This window comes from Balaenoptera acutorostrata, chromosome 12 (assembly GCF_949987535.1).
Source record: "Balaenoptera acutorostrata chromosome 12, mBalAcu1.1, whole genome shotgun sequence".
NCBI lineage: Eukaryota > Metazoa > Chordata > Mammalia > Artiodactyla > Balaenopteridae > Balaenoptera > Balaenoptera acutorostrata.
The window spans coordinates 8,114,331-8,128,829 of NC_080075.1; the positions used below are offsets into that span (position 1 = coordinate 8,114,331).

At 35.4% G+C, this 14,499-nt stretch overlaps 1 protein-coding gene across 1 annotated transcript in view; it reads right to left on the reverse strand.

Moving 5' to 3' along the window:
* The window catches only part of EIF5B (eukaryotic translation initiation factor 5B), a 69,148-nt gene that overhangs the window by 35,741 nt on the left and 18,908 nt on the right, over positions 1-14,499 (reverse strand). The window contains exons 3-9 of the mRNA XM_057558256.1: positions 12,540-12,583; positions 10,033-10,158; positions 9,845-9,929; positions 8,502-9,174; positions 6,863-7,080; positions 6,304-6,454; positions 405-500 (exon numbers count right to left, since the gene is read on the reverse strand). Coding sequence (XP_057414239.1) covers positions 405-500; positions 6,304-6,454; positions 6,863-7,080; positions 8,502-9,174; positions 9,845-9,929; positions 10,033-10,158; positions 12,540-12,583 — 1,393 coding nt within the window. The remainder of the gene's footprint in view (positions 1-404; positions 501-6,303; positions 6,455-6,862; positions 7,081-8,501; positions 9,175-9,844; positions 9,930-10,032; positions 10,159-12,539; positions 12,584-14,499) is intronic.

Consider the following 14,499-nt stretch of genomic DNA (forward strand, 5'->3'; position numbering starts at 1 on the left):
TACAACCTAAATTCTTTAGCAAGTTTAGAAAACATTTAAATATCAGCTATGCGTTGTTGTTTTTTTTAAACAGGAAACTAGTTTTTCTTTCTGCTCAAGAATAGAATGTAAAATTACAGAAGGTTGAGAAGGAAACAGAAAACATAAGAATGATAGTTGTGCTTTTCAGAGTTAAGAACAGTTATTCATAGCATAGGATCCAGATTCTTCAAACAAAAGCACTTTCCCGCTAACCTGTCATTTGAATCAGTTGAGAATGATAATAACAAGAAACAAGGTATAGGAAGTAAGTTTCAGTTACAATTCTGATTTGTTCATTTCTTTTTAAGACTTCTGTCTTGCAGGTTATGGGGGAAAAGGCAAACAAAATTGTTTCTAAATCACAGGCTATTTTGTATGCAAACCTTTATTTTCCAGCTGCTGTGGTGTTTTTTTCTTCTTTTTATCTTCATAAATTGGCCTTTTCTTTGGCAAAGAGTCTTTTGATGGCACTTCAACACCTGAGGGATAAAAATGGAAAATTTCAGGGTTTATACTACCTGTCACCTAAGAAATACTACTTAAGAAGATAACATTTTATTCACCTCAGAGATACATACCCTAAAATATAAACGAACATTCATAGAAAACCCTCTTTTTTAATGTAAGGTATTTTAAAATTTATATACGTTTAAATTCCATTTTTTTGGTGTCCAGTTCTATGACTTTTGACAAATGCATGTAGTTACACAACCACCATCATAATGAAGATGCAGAACAGTTCCATCACCCTGTGCTGCTCTGGGAAGTTAAACCCTATTCACATCCTTATGCCCCTGGCAGCTACTGATCTGTTCTCCAACCCAAAACATGTGCTCTTTCCAGAAAGTCACAGAAATAAAACTTTACAGTCTGGCTATCATCATAATGGATCTGAGTCATCCTCATTGCTCTATGTACCAGTACTTCATTTCTTTTTATTGCCAAATAGTATTCCATTGTATGGATGTACCACAGTTCCTTGATTCGACAGACAGCTGAAGGACATTTGAGTTCTAGTTTTTGACAATTATGAATAAAGCTGTTAGGAACATTTGCATGCAGATTTTTCTGTGAACATTTCTCTGGGGTAAATACTGTGGAGTGGGAATGATGGGACATTAAGATAAATATGTACAGTTGACTCTTGAACAACATGGGGGTCAGGGCTGCCAACTCTCCTCGCAGCCGAAAATCTGCATATACCTTATAGTCAGCCCTCCGTATACATGTTTCCTCCATATTCATGGTTCCACATCCTCGGATTCAACCAATCACAAATCGTGTAGTTACTGTAGTATTTATTATTGGAAAAAAATCCACCTATAAGTAAACCCAAACAGTTCAAACCCATGTTGTTCAAGGGTCAACTGTATTTAAATTTGTAAGAAACTGCCAACTGTTTTCTAAAGTGGCTTTACAATTCTGCATTCCCACCAGTAATATATGAGAGTTCCAACTGCTCTTACCAGCATTTGGTAAAGACAGATGCTGGGTTCTTTTAAATTTACATATTCTAATAAATGTGTAGTGATATCCCATAGTGGTCTTAATTTGAATTTCCCTAATGATGTCGAGCATTCTTTCCATGTGCTTATATTGAATAGTTTCTTGGTGAAGTGTCTCTTCAAACTTTTGCCCATTTTTAAATAGGATTGTTTTTCTCATTGTTGAGTTTCGAGTTATCTTTATATATATTTTTATACACACACACACACACACACAGTTATCACGTGTGACTTTCAGGTACTGTCTTTGAATTCTCTCAATGGTGTCTTTTACACAGCAAAAGTTTTTAACTGGATTTCCTCAATTTTATATTTTTTTCCTTTTATGGATTATGCTTTTGAAGTTGTAACTAAGCACTCCCTGCCTAACACAAACTCACAAAGATTTTCTCCTACGTTTTCCTCTAAAAGTTTTTTAGTTGTATATTTTATATGTAGATCTACAATCCATTTTGAGTTAAATTTTATATAACGATTGAGATTTAGGACTAAGTTTTTTTGTTTTGAGGTTTTTTTTTTACACAATAAATGTCTAATTGTTCCACTATCACTTGTTGCAAACATCATATTTTTATCTACTGAATTGTCTTTTCCTATGACAGAAAAAAAACCCTGACCATACGTAGACTCTATTCTGTTCTATTGATCTATTTGTCTATCCTTTTGCCAGTATCACACTGTACTGATTACTGTTTTTACAATTAGTCTTGAAATCGGATATTGTGAGTCCTCCAAGGTTTGTTCTTTTTCAAAAATACTTTGGCCATTCTAACTCCTTTATCTTTTCATACACATTTTAGAAATAGCTTATAGATATCCACAAAATATTCTGCTGCAATTTTGATTGAGATTGTACTGAATCTACAAATCAGTTTAGGAGAACTGGTATCTTAACAACATCAAATCTTCCAATCCATGAATGCAACATCTCTCCATTTACACAGGTCTTTGATTATTTTCGTCAGTGTTTTATAGTTTTCAGCATATAGATTCCACAAATACTAAGTGTTTCAATTACTTTTATGGGGGGGTACTGTAAATGGTACCATTAATTTTTTATTTTTACTGTTAATTGCAAGCATATAGAAATACAGTTGATATTTGCATACTAGCCTTATCTATAATCTTGTTAACCTCACTTATTAAGCTGTAGGATTTTGTGGGGGGTAGATTCCATGGGATTTTCTATGTAGACAATTGTCACCTGTGAATAGACAGGTTTACTTCTTCCTTCCAGTCTGCATGCCTTTATTTCTCTTTTTGCCTAATTGCCTGAGTTAGGACATTCCAGTGCAATGTGGAATGATTGTGATGAGAGTGGATATCCTTGCCTTAATCACAATATTAGTGTTTATTAGTATTCAGTCATTCACCAGTAACTGCAAATTGTTGTATGTTTTTTGTAAATGTCTTATATCAGGGAAGGAAGTTCCCTTCTATTCTCAGTTTGTGAATTTTTATTATATATAAATGGTGAATTTTGTCAAATGATTCTTCTCCATCTACTGAGATGATCATGTAGATTTTCTTCCTTAGTCTATTAATATGGTGAACTATTTATTGATTTTTAAATACTGAACCAACCCTGCATTACCAGGATAAAACCCACTTGGTCATAATAGATTATCCCTAAATATAAATATACATAAATATACGCACATAAATATTTATATAGTTGACCCTTGAATAACACAGGTTTGAACTACACAGATACTTATACTCAGATTTTTTTCACTAAATATGTATTATAGTACTAGAAGATCCACTGCTGGTTCAATATGTGGATGCGGAACCGTGGATACAGAGGGCCGACTAGAAAAATATACACGGGTTTGTGCCTGCATGGGGAGTTGCCCCTAACCCCTAGATTGTACAAGGGTCAACTGTATTGCTGGAATCAAATTGCTAATATTTTGTGGAAAAATTCTGCATCTTTGTTCATGAGGGATATTGGTCTACAGTTTTCCTTTCTCGTAAAGTCTTTGTCTCACTATGATATAAGGTCATGCGGTCCTCATAAAATGAGTTGGGTAGTTCTGGAAGATAATGTTCATAACTAGCAATATTTCTTCCCTAAATATTTGTTAGAATTCCCAAGTGAAATCATAGAGGCCTGGAGTTTTCTTTGTTGGAAAATTTTTTTTAACTTAGATAAAATGTAAATAGATATAGCAGTATATTTTTTAAATAGATACAGGACTACCCAGGTTATGTATTTCTTTGCATGTTGGTAGTTTGTGTCTTTTAGGGGAATGTGTACTTGCTATATGCTTAGTAGTTACAGGCTAAAGGCTATGGAACAGACTGAAAAGGTAACCTGCTACACAATTCAGCGTAATTATCTGAAAATATCTGCAGATACCCTCTCTAAGAACACCTTTTGAGCTCAATGAATAAGTTTTATATTATTCTAGGTAATGAATGTGGTAAATAATATTTACCTAGCAAGGTGGCTTTTAAAGATATGGTGAGACATAGCATGTAGTATCTTTTCAATGAATGCACTTGTGGAGGGCCGTTAATGTCAGGCTAAGAAGTTTGGACATTTTTATTAACAGACAATAGGGAACCCATAAGAGGGCAAAAACTGGGCAACACTATGAAGAATAAGCAAAGAGACTAGGGCCAGAGATGCCACTTGAGAGACCATCTCTTCCAAGCCTGTCCTAAAGATTGATGCCAAGTTCACAATTTTAAATAATTTTCATCGAATCTTGTAAATACAAGTCAAACTACTCCATAAAACAGCATTTCTGAGATTGGCAAATTACTCCCTACGTGGTCCGATCCCAATTTCTCCAAGAGTTCTTCTAGCCTGTCAGATAGCCACCAGTCAAATCTGATATTTGGGTGCTAGTTGTACTCAAATTTGTTCTTTACTTTTGTTTTTTAAAAAGCTATATCCCCAACTGAGAATAAGACTTTCTGAAATCTAAGTACTGTGTTTCTCTACATTTACTGCTCCCAGCTGACCATATAATGCATAACAAAGAGCTGGTCACACAGATCAATTAAATCTTAGTTCTAGGACCTTGGACAAGCTGTTAAAGTTTTCTGAGTCTCCATTTTTTCATCTATATGATGGGAATGAAGATATTTATGAGGAAATAATGTCAAAGGTAACATCAGGTACATATTAAATACATAATAGATGGTAGCTCTTACTTTAATTACACCGTAAGCACCAAAATTACTATAATATAAAAATCTGTGGAATGTAGGGACAGGACATTAAGAGAGGTCCCAAAATATTCTTCTCAAAGGAGCAAAGACACTATTTTAAATCATCTTACCTGTCAAAAACATAATTGATTAAATGTTCAGATTATGGTCTCTGAACTAAAAGGAACCAAGGTTCCTTGGGTAAACAGTTGATTTCAAGGTCTAGAGGAGAAAATGTGCAAGATGAACCTGAGATATCTCGTGGTGTTAGAAAGCAAGGAAGAGGTCCAAGAATACTGTAGTCAAGTGAAAAAGTCACAGGGACCAACGTGAATGACTTCCTGCTAGCCAAAGATGGCATAATTTGAGTATCAAAAACATAAATGACTTTAGGAGATGAAAATGTATCAATTATATAAAACTCCATTAAGATAAAATGATATACATGCAAAACAAAATTAAATTCACTGGTCACCTTTGGAGGTTAAGGGGACACCAATTTATTATTTTGCTAATTAGTAAAGAAAGGGAAAGAATTAAGCATATATCCTGGTTTTCCTGCATGAACTGTATTTCAGGGAAAGCTTTTCTTTAGAGAAAGATTCTAGCTAATAAATGCAGAAAGAACGACAGACTATCACAATTCTGCAATTCCTAACGAAGTACTGGATATAGGCAATGATCACCAATTGGAATTAGAATTATTAGATGAAAAGTCAATGAAGAACTTTTCTAATGGACAAGGCTGCCAATAGCTAAACTCACTGATCAATCTTGACATCACCAGAAGGCAAGCAGATCACATGCCTCCTCACGTGAGGCACTAGGTGGTAAAGCACCACTAAGAAGTAGCCAAACTGCTAGATCTAAAAAATTACAAGGTATAGAGAAGTAAGTTAGCCAACACCAGGAGAATGCAAATAGACAAATCCAGAATAGGAGAAATTCTAGGAAAAAAATCCAGTATCTTCAACAAATAAATCCATGCCAAAAATAGGGGTGGTACTGGTATCAATGAGAGACAGACATTATCAACCAAATACAACACATGAATCTAATCTGGATCCTGATTTGAACAAATCAATTATAAAAGACATTTTGGAGATAAGTGGAAAAAACTAGACATGGACAAAATCAAGATATCAAGGAACTTTGCTTAATATAATAATACATACTACACTTATATTAAAAAGTAAAATGTCCTTATCTGTTAGAGATACATACTAAAGTAAAATGTGAGTAAAATAATTATGGCATCTGGAATTCACTTTAAAATACTCTAGGGGAAAAAACTGGGTGGAGGGGGGACAAAACAAGAATGGTAAATGGTGATAATTGTTGAAACTGAGTGATGTCTACATGGGGACTCATTTTACTACTTTGTATTTTCATTTACAGACGTACTATCATTTACACACAAATTTTTATCACAGTATAGACGTTATCTACCTAAATAATGAAATTATCTCACCTATTCCTTACATTATTATTGGACTTTTTCACAGCATTTTCATAGAATTCTCCTTCTGATTCAATTCTCCTTTTGACCATTATAGAGATATAACTGCATGAGAGAAGTTTCTAGAGCATTCAGTTAATTAAGAACACCACCTACCCTGAGCTTGTAGAAGTTTAAGGGTAGCTTCGGCTCTGGCTCTGGCTTCTCTCTGGGATTTAGTTAAAAGTTTCCCTTCTTTTTTCAAGCGTTCTTTTCTTTCCTTTTCTTTTTGCTTTTTCCTTTCTCTTTTTTCTTGTTCCAATCTTTCCTATAAAAGAATATGTATCAGACAAAAATTGTATTAGCTTAATGAATTACAAAATTTAAACATAAACAACCCAAATTTCTAACAAAGCTCTTGAGATACATGCAAAGTATTATGTTAGGAGCTTCCAAATGAAAGTACTTTAAATGTTGTACATAATGAGTATTAATTAGTATCATATGACAGTAGACTATGTGTTGGCAATGATGCACAAGCAAGTCCTGTCTGTACCTGAGGAAATAAGGTAGGATTTTCTCTACCTCTTCATCTTATTATTTATATCTGAACAATAGTGTAGCTGAATTACCATGCAACTAAGAAATTTTTAGAATTAGAAAGCTAGAGATATTTTATGAGAAGCGGATTTAAGTCAAACACAAAGTCAAAGTCAGCAACTTCACAATGACATACCTCTTCTTTACGCTTGGCTTCCAATTCTTCAAGCCGTTTTATCCGTTCTTCCTCTTCTCTCTTCTGTCTTTCCTCTTCTTCTTTAAGCTTAGCCAGAGCTTCTTGCATAGCCTTAACTGTGGCTTTGCTAGGTCCTTTTTTCTTCTCTTTTTCTTTTTCTTCCTTTTCTCCTTTCTTTTTCTTCTTATCTTTTTTCTTTTTGTCTCCTTCATTGTCATCTACCAAAAAAGAAGAGAGGCAAAGAATATTTTTAAAAGTTGTTTCCTACGGCAATGGTAAGCAAACCCCAGAATGCAGGAACCATAATGGGCCAGGGCTGATGCCAGCAGCAGGCTAAGGGCTTTGGGTATCAAGGCCTCCTGAGCACTTGAGTAACCAGAAGAGCTCAGAACAACCCAGTTGGCCTCCTTAGAAGCTTACAATGCTGGTGCTACTCTGAGTTGTCCTGAGGGATTCAAGAAGACAGGAGGACCCTGTCATCAGGGAGAAGATATACAGTACCTAATGTATCTTCTTAATCCATGGTGTCTGAATTCCTAAATTCTGTAGCTAGTTTTGCTTCTGTAAGATGGGGATGATAAGAATGATGCCTACCTTAAGGGGATAGACATTAGAAGAATAACATACAAAAATATAAATATATTCCAAGGACTCTATAGCATTATGCTAAAGAATGAAAGACTATGAAGCTACTTTCTTGATGGTTCTCCTCAAACACATCCAGACAGTAAAAATCTGAGTGGTTAAAAAGCTATGTCGGGCTTCCTTGGTGGCGCAGTGATTAGAAATCTGCCTGTCAATGCAGGGGACACGGGTTCGTGCCCTGGTCTGGGAAGATCCCACATGCTGCAGAGCGGCTAGGCCCATGAGCCACAACTACTGAGCCTGCGCATCTGGAGCCTGTGCTCCGCAACGGGAGAGGCCGCGACAGTGAGAGGCCCGCGCACCGCGATGAAGAGTGGTCCCTGCTCGCCGCAACTGGAGAAAGCCCCTGCACAGAAACGAAGACCCAACACAGCCAAAAAATAAATAAATTAAATAAATAAAATTTAAAAAAACAAAAGCGATGTCAATTTTCCCATTAAAAGTTTTCTAGTCTAAAGAAAAATTATATAAATCATTTGATCTTTGTTTTCATTCTGAATAAGGGGGAAATTTAACTAGAAAGCTTCTTTTTTGCTAATTGGTTCTAGTACAAAAACATGCCTCAGTATTGGTTAAAAGATGTTAAGTAATTTCAGCATGTTACTTTTCCATTTCATAGATCGAATTAGGTTTTTAAAAACAGGAAAGAATTCAGATATTATCTCACACTGAGGTATCAAAAGGAAGAATAAATTTTTCATTAGGCAATTTCCAGTCTTCATCAGCAGCAAAAAATTGTTTTCCACAGTGAAATTCCGTAAAAATCCTAGTTTGTGCACAAATCATTTGAAAGATATTTTATACTACATACATAAATGTTTAACAATGAAAATCAATTAAAAGAGTACTTAGACCTAATTTTTTTTAAGTTTCTTACAATTTAGTACCTTTATAACCAAGGACAAACAACAAAATGACTTTGGGGCATAATGATTAAAACTTAGGCTGATTATGAATCCAAGCCTTTTGCCCCTTCCTCGATATTATTACCAACCTTCAGCAGCTGTGCGAGCCTCTCCTTTCTCTTCAGAGGCAGGAGGTGCTCCAGAATCAAGAGTCACTTTGGATTTTACAGCTTCCTCTTCAGATTTCCTTTGAGATTCTTTTGGTTTACTCTGATCCTTTTTACCAGATTCTAGCTCTTCTTTTTCTTTCAGCTTCCGCAGTTTTGCCTTTTCTTCATCCCGCTTTTTTCTCTCACGCTCTTTCTTTTCTGCCTTCTTTTGAGCCATTGTCTTAATTTTGAAGGAGTCGTCATCTTCATTCCCACTCTCTGCATTAGGACCTGGTTTATTTTTCTGATTTTTTTTCTGTCCTTTCCTGGACTGCAAAAATTCATCTGATTCATCACTACTTTCACCAGAAGAAGGTACTCTCATACAATCTTTAATTCTTTTACTGTTATCCTCATCCTCTTCTGACCCATCCCGCTTCTTATTTGATTTCTGAGTTTTCCCTTTAGCTTTTTTGGAGAGTTTACTAAAATCATCATCATCATCACTCCCAGAGTCCATTTCCACTTTGGGTTTTGCAGTCTTTTTTGATTTTGAATCTTTATCTTCCAATTCTTCACTATCATTATCTTCAAAACTTTGTTTTTTGCCTTTCTGTCCTTTCTTTTTTTTATCTTGTTTTGAGGTGGATTCATCTTCATTACTTTCTGTTGGCTAAAAAATTTCCATTGTTAGAAATATTAACAGAGTTATACTTTTTTTTTTTAATAATTGAAACTCCTCAAAGTCATGTACTTCGTTAAGTACACATGGAAAAATTATCAAAATAATTTTAAAATAAGGTCGTTTTTACAAGAATATAAAACTCAAGCAAGAACCAGAAGCTAGCCTAGGCCTCAGGCACATCTCATATTCACTGTAAATTTCAGAATCCAGGTGCTCTGAAGCAAACACTAATCACCAGTCCACATTTACTACCTTCTTCAAATGGCATAAAAAGCCTAAGGGGAAAATTGAAAGAAAAAATATCCATCCCTCTCTCATTACTCTGAGGCTTATCCGATTTCAAAGTATGGAAAGGAAGTATCAATAATATAGAAAACTGCAGGTAGAGTTGGGAAATGTTATATTTCCAAATGTACCAATTTTATAAACAGACAACATATCACAAAATACCTTTAGATTCCCAAATAAAGCATCTTTGTATCTGTGAAAGGTTTTAAAATGCATTATTGATTCCCTAAAAACTATTTTCCCCCTTTGGCATCAAATTTTATGGAAACTTTAAACTAACATATATATGTTGCTCAGAAGTTTCCAAAAGCAGTCCCTAAAACTGGAGCTAGGAAGAAGCATAAACAGGTAACAACAATCTGTGTTTCACCTTTGCTGTAGCAGTTTCTCTGTCAGCTTTGATGCCTTGAGCTTCCCAAGACAATTCTTCCAGTTCTTTCAGGATATCATCTTCACTAGAAATGGATTAAAAAATATATTTTGAGGTACTGAATTAGTTTATTAAGTAAATCTAGTACCAAAGCTAATAAAAATCAAATATATTTAAAATATACTTACTCAAAATCTTGCTTTTTTTTCTCCTTTTTCTTTTTCCCCTTTGCCTTTTGAGGTTCCTGTTCCTTGGCAGCACCAGCTCCTTCTATTTCTGCAGCCAAGGCATCAAGATCAATGTCATCCTTGGCACTTAAATGAAAACAAAGAAGACCTAAATGTCATTCCAGAGCAAAATAATCTGTCACATTCACTTACAGAGAATTTTTTTTTTCACTTTAGCCTTTTTCATGCATTAGCAGCCCACTGAGAAAAATCACTTGGCAAGTTCTTCCATGACAACACTTGAGTTATAACTACTCATAAGCCTCTCCGTATCTGCTTCAATAAAGTTTGAGTTACACTCAAACCCAGAAAGAGTTATAATGAACAGCTCCAGGAAGAAAATCTAGGTAATCAAGAAAAGGAAATTCATGCTTGTATTCAAGTAACCCTAAAAAAGAAAAAGAAAAAAAAAAGAAAGAAAGGAAAAGAAAAGGAAATTCACTTTTGTTGATACCAAAGTTTTTTTTGTGAGTGTCTGAATAGAATTATTTATAAAATGAAGAGAAGTTAAAAGAGAAAAAGATTCTTATTATTTGATTATCAATAACACCTAAATCTTTGGAAACCTTTGCATTTTTACTTGGAATAGCAAAAATTTTAGAGCTGAAAAGAACTTTCATCTAGTCTATTATCTCATTTTACCAAAGGGAAAACAAGATGCACAAAGTTTGAATGCTTTCAGCAAAACATCACCACACATCCAAATCTAAATAAATCAGGAATGATTCAGTAAATAAAACACCCCAAAATCCAGAACCAAACCTGCTCACAATCTTTTACATTCCTGGTTTCGTTTCTGGTTCCATCCCACAATGTTCTCCATCTACCAATATTACTTGGAATAATACACCAAACTAAGTTCCAGTTAAAACCTACAGAAAACAAAGGAGGTCAGTCTGAGATGTACAAGTAGAAAAGGTGTATGAATTCAAATAAATGATACAATCAGAAAACAAAGACCTCACGCAACATGGCCTCCACTGGTGGATGCCTTGTTGTGAAGATGCTTCACTTCAGTAAAGATAATTCCTAATATGATAAATATAAAGATTATGTAACAAGACACTGAGGACACAGAATTTATCCTCAAGGAGCTTCACAGAAGAGAGAGAGCAAATGAGTAAAAAACCAGGAATTGCAAAATGCTAAGTGCCATGAATTAAAGGAATTTAATGCTTTTATAGGTGACCAGAATTGAAATGTGCTTTTGTCCTACATTTTTGACAGTGTATTTGAGGGGGATCATAGAACACTGAACCACTGTACTGGTGGTGACTTTCCAAAGCACCAAATCCAGAATGAGAAAGTCAGACACTTCCTAGCAAAGGAGAAACCTAGACCCAAGTTACTGAAGGAGAAAAAGGAGTTAACCAGGCAAAGAGGATGCATATATCAGACACAATGAGCACAAAAACCTAAAGGTAATAACATCCATGGTGCCTCAGGAGGACTCATAAAAAGGTATCTGAATCAACTGAGAAGCTTTTTGTAGGTTATTGATTTCTTGAGCCCACTCAAGATCTAGGGAACCAGAAACTAGGGGTGGAAGCTAGGCACTGTATTTTTAGCAATCTTTCCAGGTCAGATTTGAATGGTTTTTCTTTTTTTTATAAATGAAGAAACTGAGGCACAGAGAACTTGTCCAGGATCACACAAGGCAGAGATGGGATTTGAACCCAGGAAGTTCTGATTCCGAAGTCAAAGATAGTAACCCTGCTGGCATAATCAAATTTGCATTTTAGAAAGCTACCTCTGGTATAAATGATAGGGTAGAATCCCAACTAGTTAGGAAGTAGGAAAAGGTAGGAAGCTTTTCTAGCTAATTGGGATGACAAACACATCTGACTTGCAGCAGTGGCAGGCAAGATGAAGATATATGAGTCAGATAAATACTAAGGAGATCAATCAGCAACACAAATGACCAACTGGTTGTATATAGAAAGGGGGAGGGAAGAATCAAGGATGATTCTCAGGTCTCATCAGGTAACAGAAACCTAAGTCTGGCCCAGCATCAACCATCCGGCCCAGCAGCATGAGATCAACCAGTACCATCTCCAAAGGCAGCTCTGCCAATATTCCACACTACAGCAGCTTCCGAGATAGGGTGACAAGGGAAGGTGGTTAATGATCGATGCTTGGCACCTTACCTCCAAAAACTTGCCAGCCCTCATCTGACTATATTCATCTCATCAAAATAGTTTGTGATTGCCTATACTGCCACAGTATTCATTAACAAACATTTCCAGAATAACAAAACATCGGACTACATCTGTATGCTGCTGAGTTTGAAAAGCTCTTCTGGCTAGTAAGAGATATTAACAGTTTCTGAGTGCTTACTGTTCATCAGGCATTGTGCTGACCAATCACCAGACATACTATATGTCATTTAATCCTCATAACAACTCTATTAAATTAAGCTTAAAGATGATGATACTTTATAAAAGGCATCCAGCTAGAAAGTTACATACCAGGAACTCAAGCCCAAATCTGACACCAAAATTGTACTGACTTCCTAGAAAATCAAGTTTCCGAAAATTATTTGACACAGGTACAAAATATATCAATGATATAACAACATGCTTAACAGTCTTTACCTACCATGGTTTCTAAAGTGTTCTTTCAATGTGTACTGAACTTCCTACCCCTGATTCAAGAGAATGTCCTAAAATGTCAACCATATTACAAAAGGACATGAAAGTGACACATCACATCAGTTATTTAACTTGAGACTTTAAACTATACTCTACCTACATTTCAGCCCTACTTTTCTACCTACCCATTACATACTACAGCTTAAAGATTTCAGTAAACCAAGCGTCAAATCTACAATCCAGTCATGCTGATAATGCAAGCTTTAAAACCTTTAAGGAACGTGTAAGAGTATTTTTATGTAGGTACATCCTTCTGCAGATCATTTCCCCTTTATCAAAGCTACAGTATTCTTACTAATATTTGCCCTTCCAGCCCCAATCCTTTATTCTAAACTTACTGCAGACTTCCAGAAATAAAAGGCAATTTTCTGTGGTATTCAACTCAGTGTTTTCATAGGCCACATTCCTCCATCATCAGGACAGAAAAAATGTTATAAGTTAATGGCCTTTAAAAAATGAACCTATTGGGACTTCCCTGGCGGCGCAGTAGTTACAAATCTGCCTGCCAATGCAGGGAACATGGGTTTGATCCCTGGTCCGAGAAGATCCCACATGCCACGGAGCAACTAAGCCCATGCGCCACAACTACTGAGCCTGCGCTCTAGAGCCCGCACATCACAACTACTGAAGCCCACACGCCTAGAGCCCATGCTCCGCAGCAAGAGAAGCCACTGCAGCGAGAAGCCGGTGCACCGCAACCAAGAGTAGCCCCTGCTCGCCGCAACTAAAGAAAGCCCGTGCGCAGCAACAAAGACCCAATGCAGCCAAAAATAAAAATTAATTTTTTTAAAATGAAGCTGTTAAAAATATTGCATAGGTAGTTTTTTTAAGAAACAGCCAAACTACTTTCTAAAGTGGCTTCACCATTTAACATTCACACCAACAATGAATGGAGATGTGTATTTTTTCCACATCCAGTATTTAGTATTTTTCCACATTCAGCTGGTATTTAGCATTATGGCTACTTTTCCTTTAAGCTGTTCTAATAGATGTGTGGTGATATCAAGGTCTTCCTTTTCATTTCCTTAAAGGCTAGTGAAGTCAAACATTTTTTCGGGTACTTTGCCATTCATATACATTCCGTGAAATGTGTCTTCATATCTTTTACCCTTTTCTAATTGGATTTTCTTTTAATGTCGAGTTTTGAGAACTCTTTATATGCCCTTTATATGAGTCATCAGTCAGATATGTGGTTTACCTATACTTTCTTCCAATTTGTAGCTTGTCTTTTCATCCACTTAACAGGGTTTTTTAACCAGAGCAAAAATTTTGAATTTTCATGAGGTACCATTTATCAAGTTTTTTTCTTTATGCTTTTGGTGTCGTGAAAAAGAACTTTGCACCAACTCATAGGTCCTGAAGATTTTTAACTATGTTATATTACAAAAGTTGGGTATTTTAATGTTTTGTATTTTGATCTTTTGCCTATGGTTATCCAACTGCTCCAGCAACATTTCAACTATCCACCCTATATACATAAAATTGCTTTTGCACCTTTGTCAAAATCCACTTGGCCATACTTGTATGGGGCTATTTCTAAGTCCTCTATTCTGCTCTATTGATTTATGTCTTTCCCTCTGACACTAATAAACTGTCATGATTAAGGTAGCTATACAAAAAGTCTTGAAATCAAAGTGATTCTTTTTATTCTTCATTATCAGAATTGTCTTATCTATTATTAATTCCTTCAAACTTTTCAAATAAATTTTAGAATATTCTTGTGTGAATTTACAAAAAGAATCTTGCTGTAATTTTTTTTAATTTTTATTATTATTTT